We start from the raw sequence: 20,852 nt of genomic DNA on the forward strand, positions 1-20,852 counted from the left end.
GTGAACTTGTCAGCAAGGAGATTTTATTTGGGGAGTCAGCCTCTGCAGCTTTCTTCCCTTTCTCTTTTGGATGCCTTTTGAATAGCTTTCAGTTCAAGTTTTTGTAATCACCCAAGCGTTGCTTCTTCAGCCTTTTGTTTTTGGGGGTGTTGCTCATTGCCTTGATTTGCTGTCTCTGGTCATTTGTGCAAAGAAATTTGTCAGGTCTCTGTGCATGGCAGGGGCTTGTGCCCATTGTGGGGCAGGTGTGGGGTGACCCTGAGTGTGCTGCTCTGTGATCACCCATTGGATGTGTGTGGACCAGCATAGGGTGAATTTGGGTGCTGTGGGTGTTACTGGGGTTGTGTTTCAAAATGGGTGAGCTGAGAGCTTGCAGGTCCTGAACCCGTTCTCTAGGGCATCAAGGCCATGGATCATGTGCAACTGGTGGCCAATGCAGGGCTAGCAAGAACCCCCAGTGCTGGAAAGCACCTTCTCCCTTCCCCACTGTCCTTGGCTGTGCTTCCTGTGTGAAGCTGCTGGATAAGGCAAAGCCTGGGGTCTGAATAATTACCAAGGAATTAGCTGTGTTTTCTTTATGCCACAGTCTCTCCCCTTCCTCTGATGTTTGCATCCTTTTCCTTTCATCTCGTGCCTCTGTGGCAAGTGCCTTGCACAGCCATGGGATGTGTGGGAGGCTCAGCCCAGGGGCAGGCAGGCACATCCCAGTGCAGCAGGGGCTGGATCCTGTCCCCACCCTGCAGATCTGTCCTTTGCCCTGCTGCAAACTGTCTGCTGCTTGATGGGCACTCTTCCCTCAGAGCCATAAAACAGCGAAGTGCCAGCTCCCCTCCCCACCAAAGATGTTAGAAAAGTCTAGGAAACTAATAAAGCATTAGTCTTGGTTTCTTTATGTTTTATTAGGGCCCATAAATTAAATGGAGACTCACAATAATGTGGAAGAGAGCCAGAGAGAGCAATTATTTGTTGGAAAGACAACATGACTAATGGCTTTGCTACCTGTTAATTGAAAGCATTGGAAATCTTAGCAATGTAACACCTGAAGGCAGCTGGTACATGAGTGTGTAGAGCAGACTACAACAGGCTGCATCACTCACTCCTGTTTAGGGAGACCAGTAGTAACCAAAAGTTGTGGATCAAAGAGCATCTTTGAGACTTGGAGCCAGATGATGGAGCCACAAAGCCCCAGACCTCTGAACAGTCCCAGACCTCTGATATCCCCCTGTCTCTGTTTTGAAAGCTGAGCCTCCTGTTTGCAGACCAATTTACTGTCTCCAAGTGTCTGTGCTGCAGCTTCCCCATAGGTTATAATTTTGGAATTTGTCATCCCTTACAGGTCCATTAGGCATATTTCACTTTACCTCCCAAGTCTGTACTTTGCTGTAGATCTGTGCAAATCCCTCCTGGGGTTGCCTGTGCAGAACTGTGGTGCTCCTATCCCCTGCCCACATGCTCTCATCACGGCACTTTCCCACGCAGATTTAAGACCTCAGACAGCTCCCCAGTGCTGTGTCAGGGTGAGATCCTGCAGCAGTGGATCCCTGTGGGCCCTGGCTCCCACCACAGCATGATGGGGACTGTCACCATTGTGTTGGGCAGTGTCACCGAGGCCCTCCCTGTTCCCTGGGGGCACATCCAACTTCTGGGAAAGACATTTCCAACGGGAGAATCCCTGTGTGTGCCTCCCCCTCTAGTGTCCATTAATAGCACATTAACAGCCTGCTGGGTCAGAGATTCTGAGGGTAACACATAAGCTGGAAAGAATCCAGAGCTGAGGCTGGAGTGGCTGCCCTGGCAATTAGGTCATAGTAAAATTAAAAGTCAAGCTCTAAATGTGCATTTCTTTTTCAAATTTAAGCAGCTCTTGAAATTACATTGGGTCCCACTGTAAGTGTGGGTACACCAGGTATAGATTTTTTAACAATAAATCAGCATTTTAAGACCCCAGTGACATAGCCATTGAGCCGTATTGATAATGTTATTTATTAATAATTACCATTTCAGGGTCTGGGTCTTAATATATAGGCTTCAATTAATTCCACTGCTTATTTTACTTGGTGTCTATGGAACAATTCATGTTACAGGGAAACTAATATACATAATAACTTCTGGGATTCGGGAAGTCTATAGGAATATGTTTACTTTCTCAGTTTTCAAGAAATTAGCAAAATAGAAGGTAGTTCTGTAGTAAAAAAGTAGATGAAGTAAAGAAAGTTAAAATGCATATTATATACAATATCTTGGTAAAGTCTCACAAAATTATTAAATAACTGAAGTGATTTTATTTATGTTATGTTGTTTTTATAGTATGCTTGATTATATTCTGCAGTGCCCTGAGCACCTTGACTTCATAAATAAAACAATTATGTGGAATCTTCATAATATGAAAATTAATGCTTAAATGCTCAGAGACATAAATATTCCAGCAGTTTTTCTAAGGGTAGTGATAAGGGTTCATAAACACGTTAATTTTTCCACTCCTAAATATTTCAGGTCAATGGAGTACAAGAGGAGATGTTAACAAAACCTGTGCTCTTTTCATGAGAGACTGGAGTGTTTGGAGGGCAGCTGCTCTTCTGCAACACTCTAATAGCATCTCCAGATACTGCAATAGCAATAAAGCATGACAGGATTGTATAATAACTCAATCTATCACATTTTTAGTAACATGAAGAGGGTATGTTACAGCAGCCATCTAACCCATGCGTCCTTTCAGAGCCTTGGGCAATTTGGGATGGTTACTGCAGAGGGCCACCATTTATTGTTTTGGTCTCTGAACTCCCCAGAACCCTTTGGGGGTGGTGCAGGTAGTGTTTTGGGAGCAGCACATGCACATGTGCCTGTCCCACTGCCTGCCAGGAGAGGCTTTGGGAAGGGGGCAAAGCCAGTTCTATGCAAAGATATTTTAAATGTGCTCAGCCCAGTTTCCCTCCTGAGCTGTTCTGGAGCCCTTACCTGCATAATTTATGTGTTTTTTCCCCTAGCTCTGTGACCTGAGGGATGGGGCAGATGGAAAACCCTGGACAGGGGGTTCCTTTGTGCTGAGTTTATAGTGGGAGCCTGTCTGGCCATTGGTGCCTGCTCCAGCCTGGGGTCAGCTCTCCTGGTGTGGCTCTGCTTTGTGCATGGAATGTGCATGCATATTACCACAGTGTATCCCCCAGGAGGGGAACTGCTCCAAAGTCCTCAGTGCCAAAGATTCATCATGGGATTACACTACAGGCAGTCTCTGAATGGACAGCCCCTTGCTGATTAGCACAGTGTAGGGAAACTGTGGGTTCTCTTCCCCCTTGTGTACATTTGCACATCTAATGATCACTTGGGAAGCAGACATGTAAAATTGGGTTGGATGGAAAGATTTCCAAAAGGATGCTGCCTGACCCCTGCCTCCCACACATTCCAGAGCTTCCCAGTAGCCAGGAGGTGTCCCAGAAGAAGATAATTAGGCTGGTGCTATTTCAACTTCCACTGATCCCTGAGAAAGAGTTAATTACAGTCTTTTCCCTCTTGCTCAAAGGTGGCTGGGTATTATTATCAGAGCTGTAATTATTCATGCTAATTGCTTATTTGGAGAGGGAGAGAGCATGAGAGAGAGAAGCCCCAGACTCCCCCTCAGTGATTAGCAGAGCAGACCAGGTGCACTTTGCGCAGGCTGGTCCGGGGTGGTGCTGGGGCTGGAGGGAGGTTGGGGATGCTGGAGTGGTTGTGAGCGAGCTGTGGAACAGCCCTGGTCCTGCTCATGCTGCCACCTCCTCCGGGACTGAGGAAAAAGAGCATGCACTTCTTGCAGACCTTCCTCTGGTGGAGGGCACTCCGAGGTAATTGCACTGCTAACTGGACTCTTCATTTGTTTTGTGGCTTAATTAACCTTTCATCATTTGTTTTGTTTTGTTTTGTTTAAAATCTCAGGGTGGGTTGTGAGATGCATGTCTGAGGTCTGTGATTAAGCTCGTCTGCAGATCTTGCAGCTGATATTTCAATAACTGAACACAACTTCCACGATCCCCTGACTGCCTTTGCATTCCTGGGTTTTGGATGGGATGGGGAAAAAGAGATGGCATGGCCGTCCCCTTCCCCAGTTATGGGCTTTTAATTAAAAAGTTGATTGCCTTTGGAGGCTTATTCCTGTAACCAGATCTGGGGCTTGCTTGTTAAAAGCAGTGGGTTTAACCCTTATTTGTTGGTGACTAAGGGTATCAGAAATGAGATGGTCTTGATTAGATGCTTTGAAGGAACAGCACAGTAAAATTTAGCATGCTGCAGAAGCTGGGACTTTGTGGGAAAACAGAGTGGGAAGCTGTCTTCTTGGGCACACCTGAGCAGTTTGGAGATGCTGGTGTGCTGTGGGTATGGCGGCACGCTGGCTTCTTCTGAAGTGACCAAATGGTTGGTGAGGTGGGTGCTTGTTGGGAGAACTTGAGTCATCCCTGACAACTAATTATTTTATTTGGCTTTTTTTTTTTTTTTCCTGGAACAGCAGGACTTAGTGTTCTGCTTGACTAGGGTTGCAGACTGCTCCTGGAATCTCATCTGTGCATGAGTCAGTGCAGTGGTGAGCAGTCTGCTGTGGCAGTGGGCTGTTTTCTGTTGCTCTTTCTGTTTTCTTTCAAGTCTTTGATTCCCGTTGTTCTTAAGGCTGAGAAAAACAACCGTAAGAATTTCACTTATAGGTGACATAAACGATGCAGGTTTTAACAAAATAACTGGAAGTACTTGCCCCTGCCAAATACCTTAGGATGCTCCTCTATCCTTCTATAAAGGTGTCTATGCTGTCCTCCTTATGGACAGCAGCCATGTGCTGTGCTGAAAGCCAAACCCACTGCTCTGCTTTCTAGAGATCTAAAATTATGATTCATATGCTTTAAGTTCCTAACTGGCCATAATTATGTTTTAATGTACTGAATAAGCTTTTCATCTGGATGTTTTACTACTTACTTAAATTTTGCAGACTTTCCGTGTTCCCATCCTCTTCCTGACAGAAGAATTGGCTGGGGACAGAGCACTGCTGCAGCAGGGACTGCAGTCATCCCCATCCTCTGGGGTGGGAGGCAGGGATAGGGATAGGGAGACATTTCCTTGTATCAGAGAAGTTTGGATTGACAAAGAGATCAGAGGCTTGGGTCACTGTTGTAACAGATACTGTGTTGCTGAGCCTCAGCTGAAGAGTTATTTGTAGTTTTCTAAGCCTTTTGCATGCTGCTTATTGAGAAAACTGTTCACCTTCAAGAAGACACAGAATCCAAATATAGAGCAGTGATATACAATAGAAATTGCATTTAATAACCCATTTCCTCCAAATCTGAACCCCCTAAAGACAGCAACTTTTTACTTTGAAAATCTGTAGGAATTAAGAGTCTTTTTAATTCATGAGGCATCTGGCCAAAGTGTGGTGATATATTCAAAAAATTTTTTGTTCTCCCTATATTTTCTTCAATTATAACTTCATCCTTTGCTTTTTGTTCCCAAGCTGTGTGTATGAGCATGTTATCTAGCTAATTACTACATACTGCTTTCTGTTATCCAGCTAATTGCAACTTACCCTTTCCTATGGGCCTTAGATTTCCCAAACACCTCCTAAATAACGCTGTTGTAGAAGATCAATGTACCTTTGTGTGCTTTCCATAGCAAACCTCCCATGCCCTGCCATCCAAGAGAGAGATGCTCCAGAGGAATGTGGTCTGTAGAATACCAAAACCTGGGAGAGACTGTGATCTCCCTAATAAGGGAAACACATCCCTCCATGGAGCATCTACACACAGCCACAGTGTGTGTGGGGCTCTCATTGAGGTCTCTGATTGTGGGCCTCTGCAGGAACAGAATTTGCTTACAATTCTTATCCTTTTCAAGTCACAAAGGGACTCCTTGATGCATTTTTGTTTCCCTTGTTTCTACTTTGATATCAGAGTTAGAGTATGTAGGTAAGGGGAATCCTTAAATACTACTGGAATTTTCCATTAGGCTGTTGTTAGCAGGGAAACAAAAATCCTGTAAGATGCTGTGATCATGATGTCTCTGCTGGCTCTGGACTGACTGGGGTTAAGCTATTGCACTGTTGTGTTTTTAATTTCTGTCCCCAGGAAGGGAAGTGACATTGCTACCAAGAGCAACTTGTCTGCTCAGTGTTGGGAGCTGGTGCTGGTGTGTGTGTGTGTTCAGTGGCTGCAGGGTGAACAACAGGAATCCTGGGAATGTTAACCACTCTTTTTTATTATTGTTATTAATAATAATAATAAATTAAAAATTAGAGTCTTAATGGTGTGGAACTGGCTGAGCTTGTGTGTCATAGGAAGAAAGATGTAGGATGTCCAACATGGGCAAGTCCCAACTGGAGACAACACTGCTGCCCTTGGCCTGCTGACATCCAGATCTCTGGGATGCAAGTAAGGAGGCTTGGAGCAAGGCAGCTGCAAGTACAGGGCTGGGTAAGAAGCTGTGGACTGCAGTTTTGTAGCAGTTTGGTGCTTGCTAGATGCCTGCCTTTCATCTGCTGTTGACCTGTGCTGGACTTGGAGCTACTCAGGAGCAATCCAGACAAGCCTTTTGGACAGCAGGCTTGTTGTGCTTTGATCTGTAAGACTCTCCAGTAACCATCAACCAGCCTTTCAACTGGTTGTTGTAGGAGAGAAGTTTTGATGGAATGAAATGGCACAATTGGGTTTACTGGATTTTATAAACTCTTGTGGCTGAAATCAGAAAATGTAGATGAAAGGCTTTGGGAGTGAGGGGACAGGGGAAGCTGATCCTCCAGTCCACATCAACCATTGCAGTAGTTTGGGCAGTGTTATAATTTTCCTTTATCTTCCTGAAAAAAAATTCCATTAATTAAAAGGTTATATCAATCAGCATTCATTGAGTTTGACAGATCTGATATTCAGTGCTAATTCATGGAGCAGCTCTGCTCAGTGTGTGTGTGTATCTTTAGGGGCTGGGGCAGCCAGCAAGTCATCATCTGTCACTCTGAGTTCTTGCTCCATCTACGCCTGGTATATCTGGGAGGGGAGAGATGTAGGGGGGAGCCCTTACACAACTGGCTGTGATTAGTGAATATCACAAAAAAAACCACCCAAGCAAAGTAAACATCTGTGTGTTAGCCATCAGAGCACAGGAGCTGACAAAGGGTATCTGTGCAATGACCAAAATGCTCTTCTCAGAGAATACCCACACTTCTTTATGGCCACCCCTAGCAGGACTCTGGGCCAAGCCCCTACGGTGTGGGACTGTGCAGCCTTACAGTGGTTTTTCCCCAAGTTAGTCCTGGGAAACATCCTAGCTGGAAATAATTTTCTGCTCCACAGTGTAATTCCTGTAGCAGGTGATTTCCTTTTTTCTCACTTTCTGAAACAACATTGTGAAGGGCAAGTGGTGATAGGGTTATTTTTCCCCTTTTCCTTGAGGTATTGCTATTTCCTTTCTTTTCCCTTATAGCACTCATGAGGGCACCCCTCATTATCCTCATCCCTGACAAAACTTTCAAACCCTTGCTCAAATCCTTCCTTGTCATTTTGTCTGACATGCAGTGGTGACATAATGTAACAGGGACATATGTAACAAGCTTCTGTGGAGAGACATATGTAGGAATATATATATATATATGTGTATAAATATTTTGGTAGCACTTAAATGTATTACCAGTTTCTCCCATATCCCTTTGCTGGTGCAGAACTGTTGGTGGGGATTTAGTGTGTTATCCCCAAGCTCCCAGGCAGACACATTGCAGCTTTCTGCTATATTCCACTTTCGTGCTCAACCAGAGCTGAAAGGTCTTTTATAAAGGACCACTGTTCATTTTCCAACAAATCCCAAGTAAATATTCTTGATAGTATTATCTTGACAATAAATAACCTGTGCTGGTCCTGCTTTGTGCAGTGTTATTCTCTCTCCCTCTGTGGCACAGTGCAGTTCCTACTCCAGTGTCTCCTACTGAAGTCTGTAAAGCTTTGCTGCTGTGGCTGCATGAGGGCCTTTTGTATGTCCACGACCACAAAATGAATGGGTGCTGACCTCGTAGGGATCTGATTGAGCTGTCCTGGGTGCATAACTCAGTGGAAATAACAGTGTGTGATCTTACTCCTTATATTATCAATACCATACTGCAAAAAGCTCGTGTGAGCTGTCTTAACCCACTCCCCATCACTTTCTAGTTGATGGCTGCTCTGTGTCTTCAAAACCTCCTGGCTTTAGGGGCTGACATATATAATTTTTTTTTTCTTTCTTTTCTCTTTGTGAGACTTAATTCAAGTTAGCACATGAATTTTATGTCTTGCTAAGTTTACATGAGGGGAGCAGCAAAGGCAAATGTCAAAAGAGGATCTCATTTCTGTCAAAATGCTGGAAAGGAGAAGATAAATGGTATCCTGTGCTTCTCATGCACTTGACTGTATCATCAGCAAGTTACTATGATGGCCAAGTCCAGCCCTCCTGGCTTCAGAATCCCAAAAAGCCTGGTGTAAAAGGGTTGAAATCTGTTCTGAAGCCTAATTCCGCCTGACATCTGGTGTTTTAGTTTGGTTTTGGGGTGGTCTTTGTTTTTGTTTAGGCTTTTTTAATAATGTATTTTTGAACTGTCTAGCAGTTATTTACTATGGTAGGTTGGCTTATACAGGCAACAAAGCAAGAAAATAAATCAACTGTGCATTGTAGCAGCACCTTCTTTCTTACAGGAAGAAAAGGGACCCTGTATATACAGGGTGTAAGAACAAAAATATTAACCTGCCTCCCTTTCTGTCCCCGTTGTCCTCCTGCAGCTCCCTGTTAGCCATTTTAAAAGGAACTGTGAGCCCAAGTGCAGGGACATGCTGCTCTCTCGTGGAGCTCCATGCATTGCAGGCGAGGCTGGAGCACAGCACTGCTCTTCCTTGCAGCCGTAGGCTCAGCCTCTGAAATGACTGATGCTTCTTTTTTGGAAGAGAAAAGGAGATTTTACAGGTGATGAGATGAATGGCTTTCCTGTCTTTATTTTCCAGCCAGCCCCTGCCTTGGGATGGAACATGCAGGAATACATTGTGGAGCTGGCTTGGCTTTGGTGGGTGGTAAGGAAGGATGAGGACATGATGGTAGGGACTGGTTTTTCCAGCCTTTTTTAGGGATTAGTGGAGCTGAAGAGCCTGTATACATACCCAGAGTTTTAGAGGCTTGTGTGCATGTCCAGCGTGCTCCCACAGGCAGCCCTGTGTCTGCAGTGCTGCAGGCAGAGGCAGAGCACTGGGCACTGCCAAACACGGGGCTAAATCCCTCTGGCAGTGTGGAGCACACCTGAGGTCTGGGATGTTCCCACAGAGGAGCAGGAATTGCCCTCCATGCCTCCTGCTCTGCTGAGGCCTCTGATAAATCCTACCATCATCTAGCAGCTTCTATCTCTTGGAAAAATCGATAAAAAATGATAAATTTAACGTGTGTGCCCGAATGAGGTGATTTTCTGGAGAAGAGCCCTCTCCCCCGCTGATGTTGGGGCGGGGAGAGCTTGGCAGCCTGGCTGTGATCGCAAGAGGGCAGAGCTGGCTCATGGCTCGAGAGCTGCTCCAGCTCATGGCCCAGCAGGGACAGCAGAGCTGGCCTTGCCCTTGGCACCGGTGGCAGCCAGAGCAGCCCGGGCTGTGAGCACAAATGTGACTCCATCCCTCTGAATGTGCCCTTCGGTGTCACCTGGGGGGATATATAGATGAGACAGGAATATCTCTTGAGTCTCTTGCTTTGGAAGGTCAGCAGTACCTGTGCTACACTTGTGGGTGGTCTCTCTATGACGTTAATAAAAGCTTCATATTAATATTGATGTTAGAATTGAAAACATAAATTGATTGCTAATTAGCAGCTGCACTGTGGCTCGAGTAGTGCTGGTAATAATGCATGGAGGCAGCTTCAGTAGCATTGCCTGCTCTGAACTTTGCAAATAGCATAAATGAAGATCACAGGTCCTGTTTGCAGTTAAAATAGTAGAGGTGCCATTGCTAATGGACACATTTTCTGTGCAGGCACTTAGCAGGCCAATAATACTGGCACATTTTGAGCCTATCTTTTGTGACATTGCCTGGAAGGAGCTGGAATGATCATGGTGGGTGACTGCCTCCTGGTCACCTGTTGGTGGTTGCTTTTTGCACTTTCAGGTAATGCAGAAATGCAGAGTTTAAGGCTTTTAAAGAAATTCTAGATTTAGAATGATGGGAGGACAAAATCTTGTAGCATCTCTTTCAGTTCCAATAGAAAATAATGACTTGGATAAGTTCAGCCACTCCCTCTGGGATCCTGCCTAGAGACTGAAGTGCAGGTACTTTTTGGAAGTCCTTCTTGCTGAGATTGAGCCTCTTGTCTCCCTCTGAGCTGCTCTGGTTCCCTGTAGAGTATTTTGGGAAGGGAGAGACTTTTGTTCTAACTTCATCTCATCGAGAGTAGATCTAAAACATGAGTGCCCACACAGAAGACACTGAGGTCCCTGATCCTAAACTGGAGACAAATTCTGTGCTGAATATCTGGGCTGCAAACACAACCTGGATGCTGAAGCAAGTTCATCAGATCCATGAAGTAATTTGAAACTGAAAATTTGAAATAGCCCAAGACTCTGTCATGTCTCTGAGCATGTTGTCTATCTGAAGAAAGCCCACAGGTCATCCTTCCCCACGTGCACTGCCATCACTCTCAGTCCATGACTACAGCTCTCTGTCCCATGGATTGGCATCCAGGCTCCCAAGTGCTTCTTAAGAAGGGTCTGTGGAGGTAAGGGATGCCACCCAAGCTGTCTGCTCCCCTCAGCCTCAGGATGAGGGGATTTGTAGACTGTCCCCAGGACAAAGGAAAGAGTGCTGCTCACTTCAGCTGGTTTTCACCCTGCCACAGGCAAAGGTACAGTCAGCCAGATCTCCAGGGCTGTGCAGCACTGTGATGCAAGGTAGTCCCTGCTTCCCACACTGGCAGTCCAATCAGATCAAAGTTCTAAAAGGCAGCTGAAGCACAGCAGAAACATCTTGGCCTTGGGAGATGAGTGGCTGAGTCATGCTGCCTTTGCCCTTCTGTAGCTTGGGAACTTCTCTTCCTCAAGGGATTTTTAATTTTTCTTTAAACTTGGAGGATTTTTGGAGCTTCATGGCAGAGAAACTACTGGCAAGGCTGGATTGCTTTACTTCAGCTTTCCTCACACTTTTCTCCCAGCTGCAAGGTGCAATCCAAAACCCTTTCCTTGTCTACAGCTTTTCCTCTTGGCTGTTTTAGTCTCCATGCCAAGGAAACACAGGTTTCTCAGTTCCTCATTTCAGTAGTGGACTAACTTAGGCTGGCACTGGTTTGGAAGCAGTGTTATCCTTCTGAAATGTAGCTGAACTGTAGTGTATGTACTGCACAGGTACTTGCTGCACTGGGGAGGGTTTTTGCTTTGTGCTGTGCTTGATCTTCTGAATAAGGAGTTATGAGGAGGAAATCTTTAATGGCTGTTATTTAGGCTGGTTTGCATCAAAATAGAAATCCATGGCAGAACTCTACTGAACAATTTGAGGTGTGGCAATCAAACTGTGAGCTGTGCAGTTTTTAGGTAAGACTCTACACAATCTTCACTCGAGTTTCCTGAGTTTCATTGTTGCCATGAAGTCCAGCAGTAAAGTTATGATGAATGGACAACTCTACATTCTCAGGAATTTCTCCTCGGGTACGGGAATAGCGTGGCATTTTTGGCCCTCTCCTCCAGTTCTTTCCTGGAAAGAAAAAATGGAGTTGTAAAACTGAAGGCAGAGCCATGCCATCACCCAAACCATGCTGGCAATCTCTTCTGTGACTGGGGAGCAGCTCCCATGTGCAGCTTTGTCAGGGTTCAGAGTCAGCTCTGCCATCTCTCCGTCTGTGAGTCTGCACTAAGCAGGTGCCATAGTGGTGTCTGGATTAGAGATTCTCCTCTAATGAGGTGATGGTAGGTGGTGCATGCCATTAACCTTCCGGGCTGTTCTAATTACTCAGTTTCTGATCAGACACAGCTTGTATTAATATGTGATGGCTGAACTCAGTAGAGTGTTGCTGGAGCATCTTAGGCTCTACAGACTCCAGAGCAGCCTCCTCTTTTTGCTTCCCTCATTCCCCTGCTCCATGCACAAGGAAAGTAAGCATGAAGCTCAGGCTTGGAAGAAGGGTTGGGGAGAGAATAGGGGCAGAAAACTAAAACTAACAATAAAGAAACAGTACACTGCAAAAACATCTCAGTTTCTGTGTGTGATTTCACTTAGAAAGTTTCTATATTTTTCTTCTTTTCTTCTTAATTTTTGCCTCATCAGTCCTGGAAGTTGCTTCTAATGGGACTTCCCAAATTTGCATCCCCACCACTGGCTTATTTTGTTCAAACACTTCTTTAATCCTCTTTTGCCCTTACCTGAGCCCATCATTTTTACAGGGGGGGAAAAAAAAGCTTCTGTCAGTGGTTGTGATTGTGTTTGCTCTCCAGCTCGTGGGCTGGGTGACTTAACTCCTTGGGCATGTAGTGCATAGAGAGGTGGTGTCTGGGGGCAGACAAAGAGTGCTTGGGGTGGGCTGGACTAGTGGGGGTGTGAGGATGTGTCCCCATAGCTCCTGGAGCAGAGCCAGATCCTGGGGCCAAGGGTGATGGGGTGCACCTGCCTGAACAAGAAAAGCTCCCCTCTAGAGCAGGTGGGTGTCTATGGTGATACAGGAGGCTGCAGTGGTGGGGCTGGCAGCTGTGGCCTCCAAACTGGAGCAGTGTGAGAGGGATCCCAAAACCTGGGCACTGGGCTGGCTCTTCAGGGTGCTGTGCAGAAACAAAGAGAAGTGGCCCTGACTTCTCCCATTGATCCAAATGTCGCTGCAAAGCCTGAGGAGAGATCTCCCAAGTACCACAGATGAGTTGACAGGAAGACACAGAAGGAAAAGGACTTTGCAAAGTGAAACAGACACAGTGGGAGACATTGATTTAGCAAGGGAGCTGGTGGTAAACATTGTCCTCATCTTGAAGGGAATGCATGTGGAACGTAAACGTTGGTACGTTTGACTTAACATGACTGAAGAGCCTCATCTAAGATGCAGAGTAATGAATCTGATGTTACTTAGATCTGAACTTGTCCCTAGGCAATGACATTTACCTCAGTGAAGACTCATCTTGTACTGTATGTTCATTATAACTGAATTCTCTTTAAGGATGCTCATTGTATAGCATCTCATAAAATAAAATCAATTATGCCTCAGCCATCTTATCTCTGCTAAATGTAAAATGGGAATTGATTGTGCCTCTGAGAAGAAAACTCCTTGTAACACTTCTCATCTGTGTCGAAATGTGTTCCTGGTAGGCCAAAACCATTTAGAAACAGCTGCAGCAAGGGTTGTATGCTGGGGCTGGATGGGGGCTGGTGCTGCCTTGTCCTGTCCTCAGAGAAAGTATAGGAAGAGCTCTATGTTTCCTTAATACAGTATCCTTTTTGCAAATGTATTTGGACAACAGCCTGGAGACCAGGACAAAATGTAATACCTGATCAAATCCTGCTCTTGGGGTGTCAGATTAGTTGCAGGTGCAATGGCAAAGCACCTTGTTTAACACATTTTTATCTTCTGTACCAGTGGATCCAAATGGATGAAGATGATCAGGAGTGCTGGGCCACAGCATGTGGGAGGAAAGCCTGAGTCATGGGTGGTTATTAAAGGACAGCAGAATTGAAATGCCACAGAAGCCTTAACCATGCAGCCTTGTAGGCTGCTAATTGTTGATGATCTGCAAAGTCCTGGCTGAACTTCTAAGAGTGCTCTATTTCCCTAAAGGAAAAGAGGAATAAAACAGCCTTTTTTTGTAGCCTCTCAGCTGAGCTATGAGAACATGTATGACAGAGAAGGCACGGCCTCCCTTGTGCTGCTGGTTGAGATGGGGTGGCATCACTGCCCTGGGCCCCCACAAAGCTTTTCCCCCACCTTTCCTGTGGCACCAAGTGGACCCTACCTGAGTGGCCTGAAGTTTTCTTGGCATCTTGGTGATGTGGTCATGTCCTGTGCCTCTGCTGGTGAAAGGACTAAGGTGCAGAGGGCAGCTGCCACCTTTTATTCTGGGGGAAATGAGTCCAGAGAGTGATGCTGGGGAGGGTGGGAGTGTGGGGCAAAGGACTGCTGGATGCAGAACTGCTCCTGATGGTGCTGAGAAAGGTTTTCCTTTCCCAAAAGGTAAGAGTGCCCTTCTAGTATATAAAGCACCAGGCTCTATTTCCTGATTGAGAACCATTCTGTGGTTCCCTTATTCATCGGGTCTCTTGCTTGCACTTGGGTTGGTTTCAATTCTCTCCAGGCTGTGCTGGAAACTTCCTGGTCAAGGCTGAGGAACATCAGGTTTGACTGGAATGAGGTATTTTCACCAGGTAACAACTGTTGTTTGAGGATTTAGTTGGAAAAAATTCTCAACCTGTTTAATTTATTTTCCTACAAACCTGGTGTCGTGAGTCTAGTGGGACTCACAGCTCTGTGAATCACTCCCTGGCCTGGCCCTGGTGGCCTCAGGGACCCGATGGAGAAGAGCCAAGTTGTGGAGATGGCATGTGGAGCACTGCAGCATGCTGTCACCAGGTTGCCCTGACAAAAATAGCTGTGCATGCCTCAGGTTGAGGCTCTGTGTGATGAGAATGTACGAATTAGGAGCTTACTGCTCACTTTGAAGTCAGTAGGAGAAGGACCAACTTGATCCTCCCTGCTGACAGACTCAAGAGATTACTACTCTTCTTTTGTCCCTAAAGCCAGTGCTGACTAATTCTGAAAAAAGACATGTTGGAGTTATAGCTGGGAAGATGTTGGAGGTATTAGTAGGTCACTGGTTAAACCTATGTAAAACTCTCTAGCGCTTAGTTTGAGGTCAGAGCCCTATCCCCAGATGTAAGACCTGTTATTGTATGGCAGGGCTCAGACACAAATACCTGCCCCCTTCCTCCCCAGCTCCTTTGGGCTCATAGCACTGCTGGCTCCTTCCTTGCTTCCTTATTGACTTGGTCATCTCTGTGAAAACACAGTATTTCCATAAATTTGGCTTCACAAAGACTGTGGATGTTGTCTCTTCTCCCCTCTTCCTCAGTTTCAAAAACCATCTTAAAAACTGCACAGCAATTTAAATGGCAGCTTGATGGGAATCCATGGCAAATGACTCTGCAATTAGTAAATCTCTCCTATTGTGACAGCTCTACTATTAAACTGCCATAAATGCCAGGCTATTAATCTGCTGTCTGCTCAATCCCCATGCTTCCCCTTCCTTGCCTGTCCTTTTCACCATTTATTTTTTTTTTAAGTTTTAACTGCCTTCCAGCAAGTGTTTTCAGGGAGGGGGTGTGAGGTTGCAGTGGGAAGAAGGTTTTGTGGCACTGTCCTTCAGGAGTTCTTCACCTGTAAGAAAGGTGAGAGAAAACACTGAATGGTCACTCTCAATTGCTTTGAAACTTTTGCTAGTTCAAAACTGGAGTGAAACTCCTAACTTGTAGAAGTCCAAGGAAGGTAAAAGCATAGGGAGAGAAGCTGTGACAGCAGCTGGGCAGCAATATTGTCTTGGGAAAAGCCATAGTATCCTAATAGCACACTGAACTTTGCAGCTGCCATTTTCTCCATCTCATGACACAGATGAGCATCACATTTCTGAGCCCATAAATCTGCTCTGTCACCCCAGGGCCTGGGGACAGGGGACAGGCAATGTGCTGGGGCAGAAACCTGCAGGGCTGCAAACATCAGTGACAGCAGAGCCTCAGATTTCACCCCAGACAGGGTTTCCATAGTGGTGGTATGTTGTGTGAGGGCAGCACACTCCTGTGCACTCCTCCCTCTGGAAAAGCAGAGGCTGCAATCCAGGGGCAGAGGGAGCAATAACGTGCTGAGAAGTGGCTGCTGCAGTGTGGGACTGGAGTAGCAGGAAGGTTTTGCATTTATTCTGAGCATTGAGATCAGCCTGTTGAGGTGACACTTCTGTCCTGGGGTTTCTGCTAAGCACGGCAGCTGTGTCCTCTGCAGTGGTGTGAGGATGAGCTCATTGCAGGGAGGTGTCTGTGGGCTCATGAGAAAACACACAGGAAGGTCCCCACCAGCCTTAAATCTGTGACCTCATGGCACAGAGCTGCTGTTCAGTGTGTTCCTGGCCTCAGTGCAGAGGTTTGCCCACCCTGCAGCTCCCCATGTACCGCAGCAGCCCACAGAGGAAGAGCTGATGATGGTGCTGTCTAATGCTGCCTGGCAGCTTTGCAGAAAATCTGGATGTGTACTTAGAAAATGTGCATGTGTAGCTGTCCTGTTCTTCTCCAAATGAAATGACACTGCCCAGTAACCAACCAATATATTTGCACCTGCTGCTTTGAGAAGAGTGTATCTTGCAGTGCTGTCTGGACTAGATCTTTCTGAAAGCTGGAAAATTTGGGATTCTATGGCCTTTCAACAGCTGGAGTATAAAGAAAGCATCTACCCAGGGATGGGCCTTAGAAGAGGTAACAGAATAGTGACCCATCAACACAAGATCTGAGACTTAAAAACTGTTGGGGGGATGAAATAAAGGGAAAAACTCCTCTGTTGGGGAATTGCATCTTACTTTTTCAGGCTTTTTCCTCAGCCTCAATGACTTAAACACAGCTGTGATGGCGTAAATCAGCTGCGCCATGTAAACACCTAAATTTTCTTTGTGTCCTGTTGCTATAGAAACTTTCCCAAAGCCTGGGTACCAGCACAGCCACTTTGCTGTTTTGGGAACACTGGATGCCTCTAAGCTGGGGGCATCCAGTCCTGGAGATTTTCTGAAGGCTTAGGCCCATTCTGGAAAGGACTTTTTTAGCTGCTGAGGTATTAAAGAAAGTGAAGATCTGCATCCACTTAGTGCCAGCTTTATTCCTTGGTGACAGGAGATGGGTTTCCTCTGAGCACGCTGCCCTCTGTTAACTGTGGGTATTTGGGAGATTCTTAAATCCAGTGTTATATCCCTAATTATGCAGAAATCCTTCAATCTGGCGTGTTTCATCTGGAATTATGCTCGACCATCAAATCCTGCCAAATTCCTTCTTACAGAGAGGGAGGGAGGGAGGCTGGTGCACTTGGGCTGCTCTTTGCAGAGAGGAGAATCCCGGCCACGAGGCCACGGCTCCCAGCCCTGGGCAGGATCAGCAGGTGTGGGTGCTGCAGGAGTGGCTCTGCCAATGTCCCTTTCCACAGGGGACAACAGGTACACCCACCTTCCCTCACCCATGTGGTACCAGGGTAAGCATTTATGGTGTTGGAAGCTTCCCAAGTAAGGAGAGTGTTTTTATTTGTGGAGTTCCTTCATGGCAGTGCTTCCAGAGAGGTTCCTTCCAACCCAAGAGATTCCATGAAGAAGGGAAAGGAGAGAGTGGCTTGGAGAGAGGATTGATGTGGTAGCTACAGTAATGACCTGTGAAGAGCATTTGCACCTTCCTCCTCCAATACCCTTCTCCTCTGGCTAAATGACACTCAGGGGTGAGTCATTCTGGGGATAACTACAGCTGCATGATGCTTTGTATATTTAATAATGTATTTAATGTAGCTGCAATTCAGATCACAAATACCCTTTGTAATGGTGCGACTACTGCCCAAAAAACATCCTGATGGGTTTGAGGCAATGCTATTTCTAAAGGAATACAGTTTTTAATTACTTTGGAACACCACATAAAATGTAAGTAATTGTTAGTCAGCCATGCCTGGGCACCATCTACATGCAATGGTCTCCAGGAGTGTGTGGTTACTGCAGGGGTGCACCTGAAATCTTGCAAGGAAGCTTTAATGTCCCCATTGTGACCTGCCCCTCAGGTGTTGCTTGTTGGTTCAAAACCTCTGTAGGCTTCACTGCTCTGATTGTTTTGATCAAGACCTGTTTGATCCTGTTGTCTGTCCCCTGACATATGTGCATCAATTCTCAGCTATAAAGAAAGCAATCCCATAATTTTCACTCAAATCTCCACATCCTACTAAGCCTTGTGCTGCTTCTCAGAAATGAATTAATAGTTGAGTAAATGGGGTTTATAGTACAGTATATTTTGGAGAATAAATATTCTTAAGTAATCACTCTGTAAATAATTGGACTGTAAAGAATATTTATTTTACCAAAAAAGAAGCTCTTCTGTAATGCTAGTTCAGTTCTGCAGTAGGTCTGGAACTGCATGTCGGGGATGTCAGATAATGTGAAGGTGGGTGATCACAAAACTACAAAACTAGGTCTTCACAGTGCTTCTTACTGCTTTCAGAAAATAATTTTCTCTGTGCTTTTTTGTTTTCCTTTGAAAAGAAGAAGACAGTCAAAGCATCTGTTTGCTTAATATTCAGCTTTAAAACTTGGTTTTCTTGGTCATAATTTATCCAGTGTTGATTCTGGTTTGGATTCTGTGTGTTTACCTTTGTGGAGTAATAAGGTTTTCAGTATTGTTCCCAGTGGCTCTCGCACAGAAATGCACTCTTGCAGTAGGAGGTCTAGCTCTAGGGAGTCAGCTTCTGCAGGATTTTTGTGCCTCTGAGTACCAGAAACAACACCCAGGAAAGCAATAATGAAAAAATCTCTAACTTTTAATGCCTTCTTGCACAAGTAACTACCACATTTCAGCATGTGAACAGCTGCTGGGGTAGCAGAGAGTGTGCACTTGCTGCCTCTTCTCATGTGTAATCTAAAGGTACAAATGATAAAGCATCTTTCCCATAAACTGGGTCACTGGGTTAAGAGAGTTTTGAAAATATCCCCTTCGAACCCATGCCTCTAGTATCTCAGCATCCATCTAGATTTTAATATGGTTATATGCTCATGATATGTGTGTCTGTCATCTGCTTGCTCTGAGGATGTTCTCCCTTAGTTGAGGAAATACTTTGCAAGATCGAGATCACTGTTGAATGCAGGATGATGCTGTGACTGGCAACAATTCATCTTCATTTGAACACTAAATATTCCAATTCACCAGCTAATGAAAGGCTTGAATTAGGATAGCAACATCGTGACTGTTCCAGGAAGGCTTTGAAAAGGCAATATTGAGCTGTACTTCACACAAATTCAGTTTTTAAAAACTAGCTGAGCTTTTGAAATTTCTGAGTATGGTACCCATTCCCTAGACTCTTGTGTCTTCTGCTTCCATGGATTTGACTGAGACACTCTTGTATGGGTAGTGTTTGCATTGCTTCCTTCCTGGGTTTGAGCATGTTCTTTCTGATAGTGATTCAGCAGAAAATTCTAGCTTTTAGGGAGAGGAGGAATAGGGGAAGCAGTTACCGAGCTGTATTTGCTGTTCTGTCAAAAGAGATGAAACTTCTCTCTAGTTTACAGATTGCTCAAGTTAGGAAATTGATTCAAGGGACTTGAGATGACCTGTTCTCTAGGCAAACATGTCCTTCTCCTTGGCCATTCGAGGGGAAGCCCTGGTGATGCTGTTGGACAGCTCATACAGGTGGGGCTGGATCCCTTCAGCCTTCCTGAACAGCACTGCTGAGACATTAAGTCATTAGCTTGACTTGTTGATTCCAACACTAAATGCTTCCTCCTTCTCCCCTTACCTTCTGGGCCAAGTGCTCTGCTGCTTTTGTGATCTCCAGTCTGGGCAGCGTGGGCTGGCACTGTTACTCCTAATGGTGTGGCGTCCCCTAGTCTGATCATGGGAATAGGAAAAATTGCTGTGCTAACAAGTCTTACCCTTTGGGACTGGTAATCAGGATCCTGCAAGGAGGTGCCTTACTAAGTAAGTAAGGCAGAAAAGACACTGGTTTTCTGAGCAGCAGGAGTGCAGATTTCAGGTGAAGAAGGAACTTGGTCTTCCTTGCCCTGCAGCAGCAAGAGCTAAATGGCCACGGCCTTGTTTTGCTCATTTAAGATGTCTTTGAATGTACCTTTCCTCCCCCTCCCCTCCTTCTGAGATATAGGCTTCACTCTGCCTTTGCTATTAGGGATCCTCCTCTCCTTTAAGTACCTTTCTCCCAGGATCAAGCCAACCCCTTTTTCTCATGTAATACAAATCCCATCTAGTCCAGGTAGTCAAGATTCCCAGCTAGCTTTATGGGCAGCCTCTGAGAGCAATAGGTCATAGGTGTCACTGTGGTTAGCAGAATTAATTTCTCTCTTTTTAAATGGAAGGCAGTTGTTCTCCCAGCTGGCTCCTTTAAATCTTCTCCCAGCCTAGAGCTTAGCAGCCAGGTCCCAGCCACCTTGAGGTTTGTGGGATCATGTTCTGACTTTTGTGGCATAATGACTTTTCTGCCTGTGTCCAGATGACACTGACTACCAGTTACAAAAGGAACATGGGAAATTCATCTGTTAGCTGCTCTCTCTCCTGCAAGATTTACTTCCATCAGGGATTTTTACAGCCCAATGCTGTGTCTTTCATGATGGGGATGTGTGGTGGAAGAAATTTATTGTTCCCTTCCAAATAGATAGCTGTAATTTCATTTCAGAACAAGCACTTTATGTGCACGAAAGAGGTTCCATTATGCCACCACACAGCATTGGGAGCATCTGTGGCAGTGGGGTATTTGGATTAAAGAGAGTAAAGGCTGCACATCTGCTGCCCTCCACCCCTATTCACAGAACAAAGTGTTAATCCTAAAGAAAAGAGAACAATTAGCTTGTAAACCCTTCCTGAACCCACTGGAAGATTAGCCATTTTCAATTAAAGCTTTTCAGCTGGAAAGATAATGGGCTAAAATTTCCAGCTTAAAAAAAATACTATTATTGACCATGTGGCTTTATTTCTGCCAATTTGCGTCCTTTATAATTAGCTACCCTGGGATAATTAGTGATGCCTCACACCATACCCTGATCCCCACTCTCTCCCCTTACAACACAAATGGGAAGCTGACTTTGTGGTTGGTCTCTTGGCCCTCTGCAGCTGTCATGGATCCGCTGGTGTTGTCCAAACCCACGCTGGGGATGAGCCTTAGCAGTGTTTTATAGGGGG

The 20,852-nt window shown here is 45.4% G+C and overlaps 1 protein-coding gene across 6 annotated transcripts in view; it reads left to right on the forward strand.

Moving 5' to 3' along the window:
* Positions 1-20,852, forward strand: part of GRIP2 (glutamate receptor interacting protein 2) — a 249,071-nt gene that overhangs the window by 139,017 nt on the left and 89,202 nt on the right. The window contains exon 1 of one of the 6 annotated variants that reach the window (XM_054280778.1): positions 3,742-3,818. The exons of the other annotated variants lie outside the window; for them this stretch is intronic. Coding sequence (XP_054136753.1) covers positions 3,776-3,818 — 43 coding nt within the window. The 5' untranslated portion in view covers positions 3,742-3,775. Of the gene's footprint in view, positions 1-3,741; positions 3,819-20,852 lie in introns of those variants that run through there. 6 annotated transcript variants of the gene reach the window in all.

This window comes from Melozone crissalis, unplaced genomic scaffold, assembly GCF_028551555.1.
Source record: "Melozone crissalis strain CALT ecotype California unplaced genomic scaffold, PUWL_Pcris_2 ptg000029l_1, whole genome shotgun sequence".
In the NCBI taxonomy this organism is placed as follows: Eukaryota; Metazoa; Chordata; class Aves; order Passeriformes; family Passerellidae; genus Melozone; species Melozone crissalis.